The 20,197-nt window shown below is 45.8% G+C and overlaps 1 protein-coding gene across 1 annotated transcript; it reads right to left on the reverse strand.

The window, feature by feature from the left end:
- Positions 1-6,911: 6,911 nt before the first annotated feature.
- Positions 6,912-15,106, reverse strand: GPX7 (glutathione peroxidase 7). Its single transcript, XM_007109518.4, is given in 4 exon segments — positions 6,912-8,423; positions 9,865-10,126; positions 14,634-15,055; positions 15,058-15,106. Coding segments are annotated over 4 exon segments (897 nt in total). The 3' UTR covers positions 6,912-8,259.
- Positions 15,107-20,197: the final 5,091 nt, after the last annotated feature.

A 20,197-nucleotide genomic window follows, 5' to 3' on the forward strand; every position in this document is an offset into this window, starting at 1 on the left:
TATGAGCCTGCATGCTGCAACTAAAATATCCCACATGCTACAACAAAGGATCCCACATGTGGCAACAAAGATCCCAAGTGCCTCAATTAAGACCCGGTGCAGCCTAAATAAATAAGTAAATATTTTTTTAAAAAAGTGTCCCTTCCTCTGGCTTTATATAGCTCTATGCCAAAGGCAAGGCTGAGTAAGTAGAGTTCAGGCTAGATTTCAACTCCTAATTGTCCTTTCTGCTGGCCACCTTCAAAATCTGCATAGCCATATAGGTTAAGGGAGGAGGAAGAACTAATAAATGAATGAAAGAATGGTTCTGATGAACCTAGGGGCAGGATGGGAATAAAGACACAGACGTAGAGAATGGACTTGAGGACGTGGGGAGGGGGAAGGGGAAGCTGGGACGCAGTGAGAGAGTGGCATGGACATATATACACTACCAAATGTAAAATAGATAGCTAGTGGGAAGCAGCTGCATGGCACAGAGAGATCAGCTCGGTGCTTTTTGACCACCTAGAGGGGTGGGATAGGGAGGGAGACGCAAGAGGGAGGGGATATGGGGATGTACGTATGCATATAGCTGATTCACTTTGTTATACAGCAGAAACTAACACAACACTGTAAAGCAATTATACTCCAATAAAGATGTTAAAAAGATAAAATAAATGAACGAATGATTCTGAATGGGTATTTTATATATAAAGATATTGAGCCTCAGAGAGGTTAAGTTCTCACCCAAGGACCCAGCCAGGAATGGCAGCAACTAGGATTTCCTGGGTTTGCCAGTCCCCAAAGTTCAAGGAAACAAACACTGCCTTTGTCTACCTCCTTCTTTGGTCTCAACATGAGTCCAGCACTTTATTTGTTATTATGCATTTTTCATATTCACAGTTCTTTTTCAGTCTGAGATCAGCCACTTCTGCAATTTACTCCAAGACTGCTGCACCCTGGTTTGAACGGCCTTCTCCCAGAATCAAAATCTTCAACCCTAAACCCTCCCTGTCCCTGCTGGAGTGTTACCAGAGTCTAGGGAGCAGAGAACAGAGGGAGAGGCAGGGACTTTGGCACTGGGTCAGCCTGGATTTCAATTGCTACTTGGCAATTGACTTGCTGGGAGACTTTAGACTTCTCACTTAGTCATATCTGTAAAATGGAAATCATAATACCTACCTTAAGAGGTGAGATATAGGTTATGTGAGCACTCAGTAAAGGTTAGTTCTCCTTTTCCTTCCACTTTGCTGAGCACAAGGATGGTGTCTCATGTTAGGTCCACACACAAGAAAACTGCAGCCTTTGTCTACAGAAGATTCTTGGTGACGTTTGTCAACCCCATGACTAGAACTGCTTTTTCTCTTGACCTTGGGCAAGTCTGTTCCCCTCTCTGAGTCTCAATTTCCTATCTTTTAAGAAGGGACAGTAATACTTAAATAACTATAAGAAGAACTATCATTTACTGAATGTTTACTATGTATCAGGTACTCCAGTGCTTTATGGGTGTGTTTTTATTTAATCATCAAAATAGGCCTATGAGGTAAGTGCTATTAATTTCCCAGATGTCCCAGAAGAGGACACTGAGGCACAGAGAGGTAAAGTCCATGAGTCGCCCAGCTGCTAAGTGGTAGAGCTGGGATATAAATTCTGCTTGGCAGTACTCTAGACCATGATTTCTCAGCCTACTGACATTTTAGGCCAGGTAATTCTTTGTTGTAGGGGACAGTCCTGTATACTGTAGAATGTTTAGCAGCATCCCTGGCTTCTACCCTCTAGATGCCAGTAGTACCCATTACCCAGTTGTGACAACCAAAATGTCTCCAGACATTGCCAAATGTCCCCTGGTGAGCAAAATCACCCTTAGTTAAGAATCACTGCTCTAGACACTAGAGTCCTAGACAATGTTTTTCCCCTACAATATGACCAAACTAGGGAAACTTCTTTCCCCTGAAGGTTTCAGTAAAGGAAATCAGCTAGAGATAGGTGCTACACTAATCCTAATACTGTTTCACATTTGTTACAGCCCACTTCCACTTACAAAGGGCCTTTTCACACATTAGTTTGTCTGAACATTCCAGGGGAGACAGCATATAGACAGAAGTGTCTAGCACAGTGCCCAGCATTTATTAGGTAAAATCTTGGTTTCCTTTTATTGGCTAGATGAAGCAATGGAGGTTGAGGTAGATTAAGTGACTGTCCCAATGTTACACATCTAGTAAGGGGATATTGTCATTTGTTATGTTGTTTAGCCCATTAACTATGTTCTCAGCTCTTTGACTTTAATCCTGAGTTTCTGCTTTCATTGGGAGTTACAAGGTGAATCAGAAGAGTCAGAATCTTTGTTTCCTAGAGTTGAAAGGATCCTAGAGGCTATCTAGTTCAACGTCCTACTGCACAGTATTCAACCCTGGATTAGTGTTGCCAGATAAGATGCAAGATGGCTGGTTAAATTTGAATGTCATATGAAAAATGGGTAATTTTTAAAATATAAGTTTTTCCCATGCAATCGTCACTAACACCAGGGACGATTGTGGCCCTGGGACCCCCTCTGGAGAATGACCAGAAGGGCGCAATTGGTCATGTGCTCAGAGGGCAGCACTCATATTCCAAGAGATTAGAAGAAGGGGCCTTCTGACTGGGCTTTCCCATCTTACTGAGATTGGTCACCCCTTCCACGGGAGGATTTGAGCCTTTTACGGGGAACCTAGCTGATGCAGGGGCTGAGACAGTCTTTAGGACACTTAGAAACAGACATAGATGATGACAATGAGGTAGTCAGTCAATATATGACTTTTGAACACCTACTATGGACCAGGCATTTCTTACGTTCAAAGAATACAACAGAGATAAGGTGCACAACAATATGAGGGAAAGGAAGAGAATTTCTACCTGTGCAACGGGAGGAAGAAATGAGAGAGAATATAGCAAGCAGTCTGGTGCTGTAGCAACACCAACGGTTAGAAATTGAGGAGGATGAGGCACAAGGACTTTGAATGACAGTTTAAAGAACCAAGCCTTTATTCCAAGGATAAGGGTTGGGGGGCACACTGAAGCAGAGAGGTGATATGCTCAGGTCTGCTTTTTGGAACATCATTCAGCTTGTGACATGAAGGATGGATTGAAGGAGGGAATTGGGGCCAAGGATATGAGCCAGAAAGATGATAAATCCTGAGTTAGGACAGTCGTAGCAGGAAGAAGGAGAGGAGAGAGATTTGAAAAATGTTAAGATATAGCGCAGAGATGGCTATTTGTCCCTGACCCCTGCAACATCTGTTCTCCCCTTCTTTTATGTTAATGGAACTCAATTTTCATATGGGCACAGGGCCATACAGAATAAAAACTTTATTTCCTAGTGAAAATAAATTATGTCCGGGTATGGCTATAGACTAAGTTCTTCTGACATGTAGAATGTGATGTAGCCATGCCCTTAAAGGCATAGGGGTGAGGTGATCAGCTGTCTTGGGTCATGCGGCTGATGACACGTCCTAGGGATGCCAGAGCCATAAGCCCGGGCCCCTGACTAATTCATGGAGCAGGTAAAGGTCCAATTTTTACATGGTATAGAAAAAACTTCTACTTTTTTTGAGACTGTGTTTACTTTGGGTTCTTGTTACAGCTGCCAAATCTCTATCCCGACACAAAGCGGTAAAAGTCACAGGTAAGGGCTAAGATGTAGGGACTGAAGGAGATGTGGGGAGGAGAGGAAGCTGCAGAGTTTTTTTTTGTTATGGCAGTGTTTCTTTCTTGAAATGTAGCCTATTGACCACCTGCAATGTAATTCCTCTGGGGCCCAGGAATCTATGCAAGCAGCTTGGTGATTTGTAGCGATCCAGGCCTCAGCAATTCCCTCCAGCAAACATCAGGCTGGCCCTGCTGGAGCTGGGAGGTTTCAGATCTGCCTGCCTTCCACAGGTGTCTCCATGCTGACCGGTGCTCCGGGTAGCCCCAGAGCCATCTACTTCTCCTATCTGCAGTTCAGTGTCTGCCTCTGCACCAAGGGTTTATTTCTGACCTTCAGGTTTGGGACTGAAGACAGACTCTGTGATGCTAAGTCAAGTCACTATCATTTCTCACCTGGATCCCACAAGACCTTGAATGATCTGGCCCCTGCCTACCTCTCTGACCCTTCTCCCTATCACTTCGCTCCAAGCAGCACTGGCTCCATTCTGTTGAGCATCTTCCCTCATTAGGGTCTTTGCTCCAGCCACTGCTTCTGTTTACAAACCCTCCCCTCTACTTCTTTGCCCTCTTATTAAAATTTCAGCTCTCAGCTTAAATGTCATTTCTCAGGGAAGCCTCCACTGAACTCCAGAATATGTCCAATGCCACTTTTATACATGCTCATGCTTCCTTGTACTTCTTCCTGGTGCTTATCATAATTGTAATTGTATAATAATTGGTGTAATTATTTGTTTAATGTTTCCCACTATTTCCCACTATTCTCTGAGCACCATGACAGCTCGGAACATGGGTGTTTTGTTCACTGATGTATCCCTAGAACCTAATGCAGAACTTGACACCTAGGCAATGCTCAAGAAATATTTGTTGATGAATGAAAATCCCTTCCAACCATAATTTTCCAGAGATTCCCCTCATAGTCACGCTCTCCTCCCTCCACACTCCAGCCCAGCTCAGAGAAATAAATAGGCAATTAGGATGGGTCCACCCTCTCTTTGAGGACCTAGGACCAGTTGATAGTGAATGAGAATCGTCTGAGGGTGAAAAGAGAGCTCAACAAAAGACAGAGGCTATTATCGTATCGGCAGCCAGAAATGAGCCCTTTCCCAAACCCCTAACTGGTGGTCCTAGGCTTGCTAATCACCTCTAAACTAATAGCAGAGAGCTTAGTGATCGGTAATATGACTTAAGCAGACAACTAAAATATTGATTAATAATTAAGTGTTGGCAAATAGCTAAACTGCTAAGTGCTAAGACATAACCTAATAAATAAAATATTTGGCTTATAAGTAAAGTGTTAGAAGATAATTAAGGCATCAGTAGAAAATCAAATATTAACTATTCAAGTGTTAGATGATTACCGAGGGATTAATTTAAAACTAAGTTGTTAGTAGATATTGCTTAACCAATGACTGAGGTAACAGTTGATAACAACATACAATGAGATTTTTCCTAGGAGGACTCTTGCACATTAGAGGGGACTTGGGAACAGCAGAAAGCTGACAAAGCCTAGGAATGAAGGTCTAATTTGGAGTGCAAAATCCTCAGCTGGACTCTAAACTGCTGGGGGGAGCTGTTTGCTTGTCTTTGGTTTTCCAGATAGGGTCTAGGCAGGGACAGCATGGAGCCAGTGCTCAAAATGCTTCCCATATAATTAAATTTAATCTGCTAAGGGCCAAGCACTGTGCTGAGGAGGGAAAAGAAGGCAGTTGCTTAAACAATGAGAATGTGGTGAGTGAGCGAGTGAGTGGTGTGTGGAAGGAAAGGCTTAGGGGGTTCATGAAGGCTGGGGATAAGGGACAGCGGGTGTGTCAGGGAGAGGTGATGAGTTTAGTTCTGGAGACACTGAATTGAGGTGTCTCTAGTCATGCCCAGTAGGCAAGTAGGTATGAGTCCAGCATAGATACAAGGTAGAGATTTAGGTATCATCAGGGTGTAGACGGTGGTCAAAACCATGAGAAAAAATGAGATGGTTGTGGAAGAGTATATGAAGTGAGAAAAGGGACCCACCTAGAAGCCTAAGGAAGACCAACAGGGAAGGAGTGGGCAGAGGAGGAAGAGTCATGGACATTGAGAAGGAAGGAGCACTCAGAGAGATGGGGGAAGACCAAGAGAAGACAGGGGCAGGAAAACTAAGAAGGGAAGAGAATGTGTCAGGGAGAAGAGTCGTACAATCAGCAATGTCAGAAGTGGCTGACAGGTCAAGTAGGGTGAGGTCAGAGAGATGTCCATTGAGAATGTGGTTCTGAGATGTTCATCACAAAAATTTCTGTGATAGCTGGATTTCACTGTGTGTGTGTGTGTGTGTGTGTGTGTGTGTGTGTGTGTGTGTATGTGTGTGCGCGCGCGCGCCTGCGCATACGCAGAAACGACCATGTGCAGAGCCAGAGCTTGGAGGAGGGTGTGTGAGGACAGGCTGGAGGCCACCACAGGGTGGTGTGTGGTCAGCCCACAGAAAGCCTTCATTTACTCTTGCAGCTTTTGGAAAGGATCATTAAGGGAGGCTTTGAGCACAGTTCAACCCTTTCACTGTCCAGTGGGAAAGTGGAAGACAGCAGAGAGGGAACAACTTGCTCAGTGTGTGAGTCAAGGGCACAGCCAAGACTTGAATCTGAGTTTCCTTCTTCTAGAAGAGTGACTTTGGGAGAAGTAGACATGAAATTCTCATTGGCCGATAAATTATCTATCAGTGACTCTGCTCATCACCTCTTTTCTACATTTATATAAAAGTGAAATACATATTTTTACATACAAAATTCAAACATTACAAAAATACTTAACAAAGAAAGTGAATGACTCCTGTTATCCCACCCCATGCCCTCACGAACAACCACCATAAACAGCTTGGTCTACATCCCTCCCTCCCTCCTTCCCTCCCTCTCTCTCTCACACTTAACATTGTAAATTTTTAATAAAAATATTATTCTTGTTTGTACTGGATGTTTTCTTGTGTGTGCATGTGTTCATTACAACTTGCCATTTTTTCACTTTTGGACAACTTTCTATGGTAGCATAGAAATTGATTCATTCATTTGAATAACTGTATTAGTTACTATTATTATTTTTATATATTTTTTTATTATTTCCCTTTAAAAAAAATTTATTTATTTATTTATTTTTGGCTGTGTTGGGTCTTCGTTGCTGTGTACAGGCTTTCTCTAGTTGCAGTGAGTGGGGGCTTCTCTTGTTGTGGAGCACGGGCGCTAGGTGCACAGGCTTCGGTAGTTGTGGCACACGTGGTGCGCGGGCTTCTCATTGCGGTGGCTTCTCTTGTTGTGGAGCACGGGCGCTAGGTGCACAGGCTTCGGTAGTTGTGGCACACGGGCTCAGCAGTTGTGGCTCACGGGCTGTAGAGCGCAGGCTCAGTAGTTGTGGCACATGGGCTTAATTGCTCCACAGCATGTGGGAGCTTCCCGGACGAGGGCTCGAATCTGTGTCCCCTGCATTGGCAGGAGGATTCTTAACCACTGCCCCACCAGGGAAGCCCTGTATTAGTTATTATTATCATTTGGATTTGTACCATAATTTTTTACCAAACCATACTGATGGACACAAGGATTGCATCAAATTTTCACCATTATGAACAATGTACATACATATTATTGTACACACATATTTGCACAGTTTGGGAGTCTTTTAAAAGGAGAAATGGTGGATCAAAGCATATAAACATTTTGTTTTAAAAGATATTGACAAGTCATCCTCTAAAAACTTGTGCCAGTTTGTTGTTCCACCGACAGCTTATGCGAATGCCCATTTCCCCACATCCTCACCAATGACAGGTATTATCATTTAACAAAATCTTTCCAACTTGAATGAGGCTGAACATCTTTTCATATCCTCATTATCTGTCTCTATTTTTCTGTGAATTATCTGTTCTTATCCTTTGCCTGTTTGTAGTGTACTTTTGGTCAGTGAATGCTTATTGGGCAATAGTGATAGGCTTGATAAAAAAAAGTCTGAGAAGACTTGGTACCAAACTGCTAACAGTGTTTACCTCCAGGGAGTGACCATATAGGAAATGAGAGGGATAGTTTCATTTTTATTTTGTATCATCTTATTTTACAATGAATTTGTATTACTTTTGTAATTGAAAAAAATACACAGGAAAACAACAACAACAACAACAAATGTTTGGCTTGGATTCTCATGGCTGGAAATTCATGTTGGGTTCAAGTTTTTATTGATCACAACTTATTTTTTGGTTCATATGCAAAAAATTTATTGAATGCCTCCTAGTTAGCTGGCACTGCCCTAGGCACTTTCATAGGCCTTTCATCCTCATACTCACAACAGCCCTGTGAGGTAGGAATTGGCCTCATTTTAGAGAGTTCATAACAGGTAGGAGATTATTGCTTGTACCTCTATTTGCCACATGTTTTCATGGGCTAGAGGTTCTTATTGGTTGTTGAGTCACTGGTCAAGAGCTGTCACTGGTCAGGGGTTCTTACAGGTTGCTCTAAGATCAAATAATCAAACTACTAGAATTTTCCCCAGACAGGAGTGATGGGGTAGGTGGGATAAGATGGAGGAAGGAGAGTCAGTAGTCTCTCCCTTGTAGCACCATTTGAGTTTGCTTTGGGAGAGGAGGGAAAGTAGTTATAAGTCTTCTCGCTTCTTCAGGATGAGCTTCCTCACAAGAGCTGCAATCTGGGGCCTTATCTCCTCCACCGACACGGTTGGGTCCCAAGCCCCTATCACCTTTCCATCTGGGGCCACTAGGTACTTCCAGAAGTTCCAGGTGGGCTCCTTTCCAGAAGTCTCTAGAGCAAAGGAAGAAGGAGAGCCAAGTGTGCTTCCCTGTGTCCCCTCTCCTGGAATTCCACTATTGGTGTCCATCTCTGCCTTGAAGTAGTGGTTCTATTAGTTAGAATGAACTGGAGAGCTTTTAAAAATCCTGATGCCCAGTCCCTACCCCCAGACCACTTAGGTAAGAATATCTGGGGGTGAGACTCAGGCATCAGTATTTTTCAAAAGCTTTCCAGGAGATTGCAATCTGGTGCCCAGGTTGAGAACTACTGCATTATGATTCTGTGAAGTGCTGGGTAAGGCAATATCAGATCTTCCTTTATTAATGACCTCAAACTACTACACAGTCTATATCTTATTTTCTGATTAAATCTCAATGGTTTCCAAATGTTAGTCCATGGACTCTCTGCATCTGAATCATGGTGGTGGTGGTGGTGGAGGAGGGGGGCTTAATATAAACAGATTCTTGGGCTCTGCTTCAGTAGGTCTCAGGCTAATGCATTTTTAAGAGCTCCCCAGGTGCTTCTAAAGCACAGCCAGGTTTGATCTATAACTATGGGAACTGAGAAGGAACTAATAAAAACACACAGGGGAAAAAAAACAAATATTAGGATTGACCCACAAAGCAAAATTCAAATTGCCTCAGTAAGGGACCTTTTGTTTGCTACACTGTTGTTTGTTATTTACTCTTCCAGGTGAATGGATTGGCGGCGGGGGGTGGTAGTGAGGGATATGAAGGCAACCAGAAGCGTGGAATAGGAGGTGGGAGAAGGCAAAAATGGAGCCCCCAAAGGAAGGGAAAGGCCTGAGAAAGGAAACAGGACTTAATGACAAGCTTGGCTAATGACCCCATTTTGTGGTTCTGAGGCTTCTGCAGAAGGAATCTATTTCTCAAATATTAAGATCTGTTTGGTTTTTTTATGGCTGCGCCACACAGCTTGCTTAGGATCTTAGTTTCCCAACCAGTGATTGAACCCAGGCCGGGTAGTGGTAGTGCCGAGTCCTAACTGCTGCACTGCCAGGGAATTCCCAAGATCTGGTATTTTAGCTCAGAAGGTTTCTCTCCTGTGGCCTACACACTTTGCCTCTGACTCAGGACAGGAGATATGGGCCAGCCTTCTCCAGGCATGTGGCGTCCCCTGCCTGCAGCTAAGTCCATAAGCTCAACTAATTCCCACTGACTAAACTCTGAGGGTCCAGTCTCCTTCTAGGAGCCCCCGCAGATGGAAACAGAAGCCCAGAGAAGTCTGCAAGAGTGACTCTGAGGGAGACCTGCAAGGCAGCAGGGGCGGAGATATTCTTAGGCAGGAATACTCCTCAGCTAGAACAGACCATCATCCCACCTGTGCGGGTCTAAGGGGCCCCAGGTCACCCAGCTAGCCAGTAGCTTCTGCTGCCCAGGGAGCCACAGCCTCAGCCAGCTGAGGGAAGGTGAGGGAAAGGCTCAGGACTCACGGATCAGGTACTTGAAGGCAGGGTGGGCACCAGTGCCGGTGACTGTGATCTTGCTAAACATGGGGAAAGAGACACTGTAGGTGTGGCGGGCAAAGCTCTCGATCTCCTTGTTGCTGTTGGGCTCCTGCTGGCCAAACTGGTTGCAGGGAAAGGCAAGCACGTTGAAGTGGTGAGGCCCCAGGTCCCGCTGTAGCTGTTGCAGGGCCCGGTAGTGCTGGTCTGTGAAGCCACACTCGCTAGCCACGTTCACCACCAGGGACACCTGGGTGGCAAAAGCAAAAACCAGACACATACACAAACCAGTGAAGAGGCACACACTTGTACATGGCCTGACATGCCCACGTATGTGATGCCTCCTCAACAATTAATGCTCTCTCTCATAAACATGCAGGGTCTTACAGACGTGTGAAACACATACATAAACATTCATGAGAATAAGTACACAATACACATGAATGGGTATGCCTGTGCCCCACGACACAAAGATACATTAGCACACATCACACATGCCCACAAACAGACAGAACACCATCACAGAGAGAGGCACACATACTAGTGAACTCGCATCAGGAGGTGATACAGGAGAGAGAAAAGGCAGACCTGGGTTCAATTTCTGGCTCAGTCAACTAGCGCTCATCATTCTACACTGTAGTTGCCTATACATGTGTTGGTCTTGCTTCTAGAATGTGAACCCACTGAGGGCAGGAGCTATGTTCACTTCATTACTGGGCCTGACACATGGAAAAGTCTCAGAAAGTATGTGCTGAATGAATAAGTAAGTGTGCACATATATATGATCACCTGAATGGGTACATAGACAGACATGGTTTTCTTGATAAAAGGACCCCAAGAACCTCAGGGCAATCCCTTTTTGCCCCTCTCCCTCCAGCAAACAAATACCACTTTCTGCTATCACTAGACTAACCCTTAAATTTATGATTGCCTTATAATATATTTATTTATTGCCGTTTGGTGATAAATATAAATCTGGCTGATGGAACTTGATTATATTACTGCAGTTACAATTTTGGCACCAATGCTATGTTTTTAGCTTCTAGTTACATATTATTAAAGGATTTAAATTCTCACCCTGTTTATAGGCAGCCAAGCCCTATCTCTCTGGCCACTTCTTATTTTATTATTTTATTTTATTATTATTTTTAAAATTTTATTTATTGATTGATTGATTTTTGGCTGCGTTGGGTCTTTGTTGCTGTGCGTGGGCTTTCTCTAGTTGCGGTGAGCGGGGGCTACTCTTTGCTGCGGTGCATAGGCTTCTTATTGCTGTGGCTTCTCTTGTTGCGGAGCATGGGCTCTAGGCACGCAGACTTCAGTAGTTGCAGCATGCAGGCTCAGTAGTTGTGGCTCACAGGCTCTAGAGCGCAGGCTCAATATTTGTGGCACACAGGTTTAGTTACTCCGCGGCATGTGGGATCTTCCCGGACCAGGGATCGAACCCGTGTACCCTGCATTGGCAGGCGGATTCTTAACCACTGCACCACCAGGGAAGTCCTGGCCACTTTTTAGAAGAGGCAGGATTATACCAGCTGGCTCCATAAAGAGGGCCACCTTCCAGGGGCAGCCTGGGGCACTGGACATACTCGGGCACAGACTGCTGAGGCTGGACAGGGTTTCTCGACCTCAGCACTACTGACACTTGGGGCTGGATAATCTTTGTTGTGAGGTGGCTGTCCTGTTCATTGTAGAATGTTTAGCAGCGTCCCTGGCCTCCACCCACTAGATGCCTAGTCTTAACAATCAAAAATGTCTCCAGGGGCTTCCCTGGTGGCGCGGTGGTTGAGAGTCCGCCTGCCGATGCAGAGGACACGGGTTCGTGCCCTGGTCCGGGAAGATCCCACATGCCGCAGGGCGGCTGGGCCCGTGGGCCATGGCTGCTAAGCCTGTGCGTCTGGAGCCTGTGCTCCGCAATGGGAGAGGCCACAACAGTGAGAGGCCCGCATACTGAAAAAAAAAAAAAAAAAATGTCTCCAGACATTGCCGAATGTCCCCTGGGGAAAAAGATCACCACCAGCTGAGAACCACTGAGCTAGGCGATGAGAACCACTGTGCTGTATCTCCCTCACCCATTCCTTGGGGCCACAGGCTGTTAGAACAACCTCCCCCATTTCGTCAGCATATGCCATATTGCGCCTGTGGTGGTGAGAAACTGGGACTCTTAGCTCCCTTCACTAGTTAGAGGTCTTCCTCTTTCTTCTCTACTGGATCCTTGGGCACTGAGAGCATTAAAGGTTGTTTATTTCTAACCTACATCTTGTGTGTCTGCCCATACTTTTGGAAGGAGGGAAATCCTATTTCTATTTCTGTGCCTGAATCCAAAAAGCTTATCTTTAAAGTGACCAAAACACAGACAGATATACCTAAATACACACAGTAAATTTACATATACATATACAAGCACAGATGCAGACTCAGATGAGTACACAGAAGCAAGCAAACAAATAAACCATTCACATACACACTACACTCAGGCCTATATGTACATAATCTCACAGTGTAGGCAAGGGCATTCCTGAGTGTCACCCATTTATCTACACTCAACACTGGTCTAAATGACTGTCTTCCCAGTTAGCATGAGGGCACAAACCATACAATTTTGCTCATGGCTATGTCTCCAGGGCTGGACCCTGGAGACATAGTGGCAGGCATGTAGTGCCTATAAAGAAGCCAGTGTTTTTTGCTTCCAATTTTTAAAAAACCCATGGTAAAATACACATAATGAGCCAGTAGCTATTTGCAGGTGAATGAATGACCATATTGCCCAAGTGGCAAACCAAGCTTGGGCTAACACACAGTTTCATTTACAGGTTCCCTGGACTGACTGTTCCTGGTTTCCCTCTAAAGCTGGAAATAAGCTGGAAATTAAGACATAGGCTCTGGAACTGGACTGCCTGGGTTCAAACTCTAACTCTACCTCGTAGCAGGTGTGTGACTTCTTTTTTTTTTTTTTTTTTTTTTTTTTCAGTTTCTTTCTGATTGATTTCTAGGCCTCTTGCTCCAATGCTTTTTAGGATTTACCAGTAACATAGAGGATGAAAACACTCAGAATTCTGGGTCTACTTTCCAGGTAATTTTTCTCCAGGATTTCTGTTCCTCACATCCTGGATGCCTTATTACTTCTGAAAACAAATAGCCTTTGTCTGTTTTTGTCTTAGCACCTATTACTATTAGGAATTACATTGTTCATTTCTCCGTTCCTTGTTTATTGCCTCTCTCCTCTCCACCTCATATAAGCTCTGTTAAAGGGGAAACTTAGCTGTTTTGTTCATCGTTGTATCCCCAGGGCTGGCACAGTACTTAGTATACAGTAGGTGCTCAACAATAAATAATGAATTATTGAGGAGCAGAGCTGGTTAAGTGCTAAACCTGGGGGTCTCTGGTGAGCTGCACCAGAGGGAAGGGAAGGCCTGAATGGCAATGGGCCCTGCTCTTACTGGCCCTTTGCCCTGAGTCCTGGATGAGGTTCCTGCTGGGGCCCAACAAACACAAGCACAGAGCACTCTACCAAGTGCTTCCACATTGTCACCTCATTTGAAACTCACAATACCTTGTGAGTTTACCTAGTTTACCTAGTACAATAGTACTACTATCCCGAGTACTCCCAGGATAATTGAGAATTCCAAGGCTTAGAGAGTACTTTCTTCACTAAGGATGGCCTTGCTCCTGAGAGAAGAATGCTAACAGCCATTTGTGTGTGTGTGTGTGTGTGTGTGTGGTCCATCCAAATCTGGATGCTGGGCCTCCCTGTCCATTAGAAACCAACTCCCCACCCTTTCCACACCACAGCCTCAGGTCCACCTTGAGAAGTGAACTTGGAGGGCTCTTCATTACACACAGTGCAACATTTCGGTCTCTGAATGTAGGTTCAAGGCACCTCTTGGTCCCTCCCTACCCTCTTCAGCCTCATCTTTCACCCTCATGCTTTATACTCCTTCAAGCACAACTGCTTGAAGACCTCCCCACCAGCATCACCGTTCTTGCTGTTTAGTTCTGAGTCTTGGCATTTGACAGTTCTCTTTGCCTGGAATGCTCTTCTTGGTCTTACTAAAACTCACTCTTGTTTCAAAGACTCACCCAGGCACACTTCCTCTCTCTGAGCTGAGATTCCCTCTCGGTAAGGAGGTAGCAGTTATACTGGATGACACTTAAATCTCAGCCTGAGCTGCCAGCTTAAAAGTTTGCCTAGAGTAGGCCACGGATGGATAAGCGGTTCTCCTCCAGGCTCCGTGCTTTCTAGCACTGTGTGACCTTCCCTCTCTGGGCCTTAGTGTACTACTCTCTAAAGGATGATCTGTGTAAGGTCCCCGTGCGTCTGAAATAACTCCCTCTGCACCGAGCTTTCATTTCCACAATGTTCTCACTGGACTTAATATCACCAACTCCCTCTGTTCCGGACGTGGAAACTGGGGATGGGAGAGACAAAGGCCCTTGGATGCTAGGGTTACTTTTTAGACCAGCGCGTGAGAGGCTGGGCCCCGCTGCCCAAAATCGCTGGGAGGGAAATCGGCGCCAGCAGCGAGAGTTTCGGGTTTCACCGCCCGCCGAGCCATGCCACGTAGTCGAGGGACAGACCCGGCGCAGGATCTGGGGGCGCCGCGCCCGGCGGGATGTCTGGGTGGGGGTGGGGAGCCAGGGCAGGTGGCCAGGCCGCCAGAGCCCCTCGTAGCCACACCCGGCAGGGTCCCGGGCCGTCGGGCGCCCCCGTCAGGCCCCGGCTGGGCGGCGCCGAGGCCCGGCGGGCGGACACTCACCGAGCCGCGGTACTTCTCCAGAGACACCAACTTGCCCCGGATGTTGACCGCCTTGAAGTCGTAGAAGTCCTGCTCCCGTTGCGCGCAGGCAGCAGCCGCCAGGAGCAGCCATGCTGCCGCCAGTCCCGCCACCATGACTCGCTCCCGAGCAGGCGGCGTGGCAAGGGCAAAGGCAGGGCTGGGGTCACGGGCGCGGGGGGCGGGCGGAGGCGGCCCCGGCTCCAAGCGGCCAGCCGGGCAGGACGCGCCCCCTTCTTCTACGCGGGCGGTGGACCGCCGGGCTCTGGACCGCCGGGCTCTGGACCTCAGTCTCCCCATCTGTACTGCGGGAGCGTTGGACTCCGCGCCCCTTCCCAGACCCTAGAGCCATGGTTTCAGGATTCTGCCCACTGAGACCGGAATTCGTTTCAATGAGGCTCCTCTTGCTCCAGGATGCAGCGACTAGGTAGGGAAAGGGAGGTGGAAAACTGCATCTGGGAGTTTAGCTAGTTTTTAATTAGTGCAGTGCCTTTAGGCTGGTCGCTGTACCTCTCTGGGCCCCAGTTTCTCCATCTGTTGCCTTCCTGATGCGCCTAGACAGTACAGAATGAGAGTAATAGAAAAATGGATGTGAAGCTTTTTGTCAGCTGAATGGTGCCTACGAACTTTAGGGGAATGAATGGACGTCCCCTGAAAGGGATGAGACAGAGGAAAAGAGAAGTGAGAGGGCCTATTTCAGGTTAGGTTCCTGGGAAGCAGATTCTGAGATGGAGATTGCAGTGCAGGGTGTTTATGAGGGAGTGCCCTTGGGATCCACACCTGTGGAAGGGATGGGGAGGGAATAGGAGTGGGCAGAAGTCCAGAGGTCCACGCAGGCCCAAGGACAGTCATGGCTGACCCCACAGGGGCTCTGGAACTAGAATGGCCCATCAGAGTTGTCCCCAGATGAGCTAAGATGACCAGACCGGGCCTCTAATATGCCTGCCTTCATCTTTCATGGGATGTGGGGTCATCTGGGAAGGGCTATGACAGGAGCCAAGGGGCCCCTGTCCCTGGGGGGCTGACAGTTAAAGGCTCTTCACTGACAGCATTCCCAATAGCTGGTGTTACAAGTCTTCACTGATGGGGGATCTGGGCAGCACTTCACAGTGTCTCCCAAACTTGGAAAACCCTTATGGAGCCCCACTGAGTGCCAAGCACAGTGCTGGGTGCTGATGCTGTACTAGTTCTCCAGGAGCTCACAGGCTGGCTTGAGAAAACTCGAGCTTTCATGTAATGCGGTACAGGCTAAGCACTTACACAGTCATTCAACAAACACTTCTTGGGCACCCATTCTACACCAGCTTCTGTTCTAGGTGCCCCTCATGCAGTGATGAACAAGACAGCATGGGGGAGACAATTATCAAATCGTTCATAAATAGCTCTAAAATTACTATTGTGGTAAGTGCCACCTAAACTAGCCTGGGGAGGGGGCACAAGGAGGGCTTTCCAGAGGAAAGAAGTTTTGAGGTGAGCTCTGAAGAATGAGTAGAAATTAGCCAGGGTAAAGTAAGTGCAAAGGTCCTGAGAGAGAAACATGGTGCATTGAGGAACAAAGACTAGTTTGGCTGGAGCAGAGAGAGCAAAGGGTGAGAAGAGAAAGGTGGAGAGGCAGCACAAGGGTGAGGTCACACAGACCTGGCAGGCCACAGTGAAGATTATGGTCTTTAAGCCAAGAAATGAAACTTCTTTCCTTTTTTAAGCAGGGGAGAGGCAGTGAGTCCTATGTTGTAGAAAGATTCCTCTGGATAGTAAGAGGCAAGAGCAGATGTGCTCCACATGCTGGTATAGAGGAAGCTCTGGGGTTTTGTGGCCATTGCTAAACTAGCCATCAGGAAAAGCCTCCTGGGGGTAGTAACACCAGAATCATGTCTTGAAAGAGAAATGGGAATTCTCCAGTTTGGGAAGGGGGAGGGGAACGATGTCAGCTGAGGGAACAGTGTCTGTGAAGACACAAAGCCCAAGAGAAGTGCTTGGCTGTTGGCTGAGAAGGGGTTTGGGGTAGATGAGGCTGGAGGGATCATCAGGGGCCAGATGGAGAAGGGTCTTGAGAGCCAAGCCAAGGAGCTTGGACTTCACTCTCTAGATCAGCGGTCCTCAACCTTTCTGGCACCAAGGACTGGTTTCGTGGAAGACAATCTTTCCACAGACTGGGGGTGGGGCGGGGGATGGTTTCGGGATGATTCAAGTGCATTACATTTATTGTGCACTTTATTTCTATTATTATTACATTGTAATATATAATGAAATAATTATACAACTCATCATAATGCAGAATCAGTGGGAACCCTGAGCTTGTTTTCACTTGCCACTCACTTACTGATAGGGTTTTGATATGAGTCTGCAAGCAATTGATATATTATAGTCTCTGTGCAGTCAAACCTCTCTGCTAATGATAATCTGTATTTGCAGCCGCTCCCCAGTGCTAGCATCATCGCCTCAGCTCCACCTCAGATCATCAGGCATTAGATTCTCATAAGGAGCATTCAACCTAGATCCCTGCATGCGCAGTTCACAGTAGGGTTCGAGCTCCTATGAGAATCTAACGCCTCCGCTGATCTGATAGTAGGCGGAGCACGGGCGGTAATGCGAGGGATGGAGAGTGGCTATAAATACAGATGAAGCTTCACTCACTCGCCCGCCGCTCGCTCACCTCCTGCTGTGCGGCCCGGTTCCTGACAAGCCACAGACTGGTACCGGTCCATGGCCCGGGCCTGGGGGACCCCTGCTCTAGACTGTGGCAAGCAAAGATTTTGAAGCTGGGTACAAGATTATACAGTCAGTAGGACTCAAACCCGGGACTTCAGATTCAGAACATGAGATCTTTCTGTACTACCAAGCAGCCTCTCTCTTCAGAAGCAGATAACATTATACGGAGAGGTGGAGAATAGGAAAAAGGGTACTCTAGGCAAGGGCCAAGGCAGAAATAAAGTACTTCTGACCTTCATACTCCTTCCTCACACCCTTCCTGTGGGAGTCTTGAGCCTCTGATGGGTCCTGTGGAATTAAATGGTCCCCTCTTCTCTGCTTTGCCCTTGTGACTCTTTTGGTCTCCTTTCCTTGGGTGTCCCAATAACCAGGAGTTCTCAAATTCTGCTCCACACAACTTGGAGTTTTGCAAGCTTGGCCAGGCTATTTCCTGTTAAAGGCCAGATAGGTAGGCATTTCTAGTAAGCAGAGGGGGAAAAAAAATTATTATGAAATGTCTCTCACTTGTAAATTTCTCTCTGGGCTTTTCCCTCCTCCCTAATCATGCTTCAGAACCTAGCTCAGATATCATCTGCGTCTGCTACTACACGTAATCATTCTCTCCTCTCTGTTGCCTTTGTACTTAGGGCATTTTCCTGTTTGTTAGAGGGATGACGATAATATTGTATAGTTGTCTGTTTCCATGGCCTACCTTCCCCATCAGACTGTGAGCTCCTTGGGGGCAGGCAGGATTGTACCTGCATCATCTTTGTGCTCCCTGGCACGTGCTGGCTACTCGGTAAATACTCATTTTTCTTAAACCTTCTGGTGACTTTTACTACTTGGCTATGTTGGAATCTAATATGAAATGTTGATTTTAGCCAGCAGTGTATATTTTATCATTTTATTTTCAGTCCACTATGAATTTTTAGTGTTCCTGAAAGAGCACAGCTATTTCTAGACGGTCCATCTATACAAACAGGAGACCTACAGGCACAGACAAATGCACACACAGTCTCAGCTGAGCACCTGGAGGAGTAGAGGACTCAATTGTGGATCCCCCCATATTCCTCTTTCCCATAATAAGCTCAAAGAAGCTTTTTATGGGTATTTAGAATACGTATTAATGTTTTGTTTGTTCAACAAATTGTTGAGCACCTACTATGTACAAGACACTAATTTAAGGGCCAGGAAGATTGTAGTTAATAAAACAGACAAAAAATTCTTGAACTTACATTCTAGTGGGGACAGGAAAGGATAATAACTAAAATTTATAATATGGAACATATAGTACATTAGATGGTGATAAGCAAGAGAGAGGGATAGAGAATGTGGTGGTGGGGTGGGAAGGGATTGCAACTTTAATTCAAGCGATCAGGGATCCTCACTGGGAAAGTGGCATTTGAGCAAAGATCAAAGAAAGAGAGCAAACAATGGGGAAAACTGGAAGAAAAGTAACATTCCAGGTAGAGGAAACAAGTCAAAGGCTTGTCTCCTCTACACAAAGTGATGTGTTTGGAGAACAGCAAGGAGGCCAGTGTAGCTGCAGTGGAGTGAGGGAGGGGAACCATAGCAGGAGATGAGGTTAGAGAGGTAATGGGATGGGAGTGGGGGCAGAGACTTATAAGGCATTTTAAAGACATAGGCTTGGAATCTGAGTGAGGTGGGAAGCCACTGAAGAGTTTTAAGCAGGGGAATGACATTTCTATTTTAACAGAATCACTCTGACTGCAGTATTGAAATAAGGAGACCAGTCAGAAGGCTATTGCAATCATCCACGTGGGGGAGCATGGAGGCTTAGATCAAAGTGATGGCAGTGGAAGTGGTGGGATGTAGTCAGATTCTGAATGTATTGTGAAAGTAGAGGCAAAAGGATTTCCTGATAGGTTGGATGTAGGGTATGAGAGAAACAGAAGAGTCATGGATGATTTCAAAGTTTTTGGTCAGCGACTGGAAAGATGAAGTTGCCATTAATTGAGATGAAGACACCATCTTCATTCAGCAGGGACAACTGGTTTGCAATGGGACATCAAGGGTTCAGTTTTGGACATGTTAAGTTTGAGTTGCCTATTAGTAGTGCTTTGCTGGTAAATGTTTAACAGCTGGCTCCCTAGGGGAAAAAAGGTGTGTGTGTGTGTGTGTGTGTGTGTGCGCGCGCGTGCGCGCGCATGTGCGTGTGTGTACCCATAGAAGTTTATTATAAAGTTTACTCATATAAATGATGCATAGCAAATAATTCACAAATGATAATAAAACATACAATACTCCTTATTGTGAATTCCACACGGCCAATTTATTTTCACAGAATGCTTTAATCGATTTTTGCCAAACTTGTATTGGCAGCCAACTAACAGCTGCAACTGCTGAACAAGGATAGTTCTAGGATGAATGTTTGTTGATATTTTCATTTGCATTAATCGTAAGATGAAAGTGAAACAATAAAGACATGTTGGAACTTCACTAGTCAATGACACAAGTGTCTTCTTTGCTAAATTGGATAGTAGTTTTCCAATACTAGAAGACTATTTCCTCAAGTTTTTAATGTTATTTACAGTGTAATAGCTACAGACACAATACACTGTAAATTTATTCTGCATTATTAATATTTTCCCATCACTTTCTTAAGTCTAAGCAGTCAACAAAACAATAAATCAAGCTCTCACCGGTAGCATTTGCCAATTTCTGTGGTATAATACTCTCACCATGGTTGATTTCGAGCTGCCAACATGATGTCACTGAACACGGAGTTAGGAAGGCATGCAAGAGTAGCACACCGTTGTATAGTATTTCCATAATACAGATGGAATAGATGTAAATAACCCCAAGAGTGTAAAAATAATAAAATATAGTAAAATAAT

The sequence above is a fragment of the Physeter macrocephalus genome, chromosome 4 (assembly GCF_002837175.3).
Source record: "Physeter macrocephalus isolate SW-GA chromosome 4, ASM283717v5, whole genome shotgun sequence".
Classification (NCBI taxonomy): Eukaryota; Metazoa; Chordata; class Mammalia; order Artiodactyla; family Physeteridae; genus Physeter; species Physeter macrocephalus.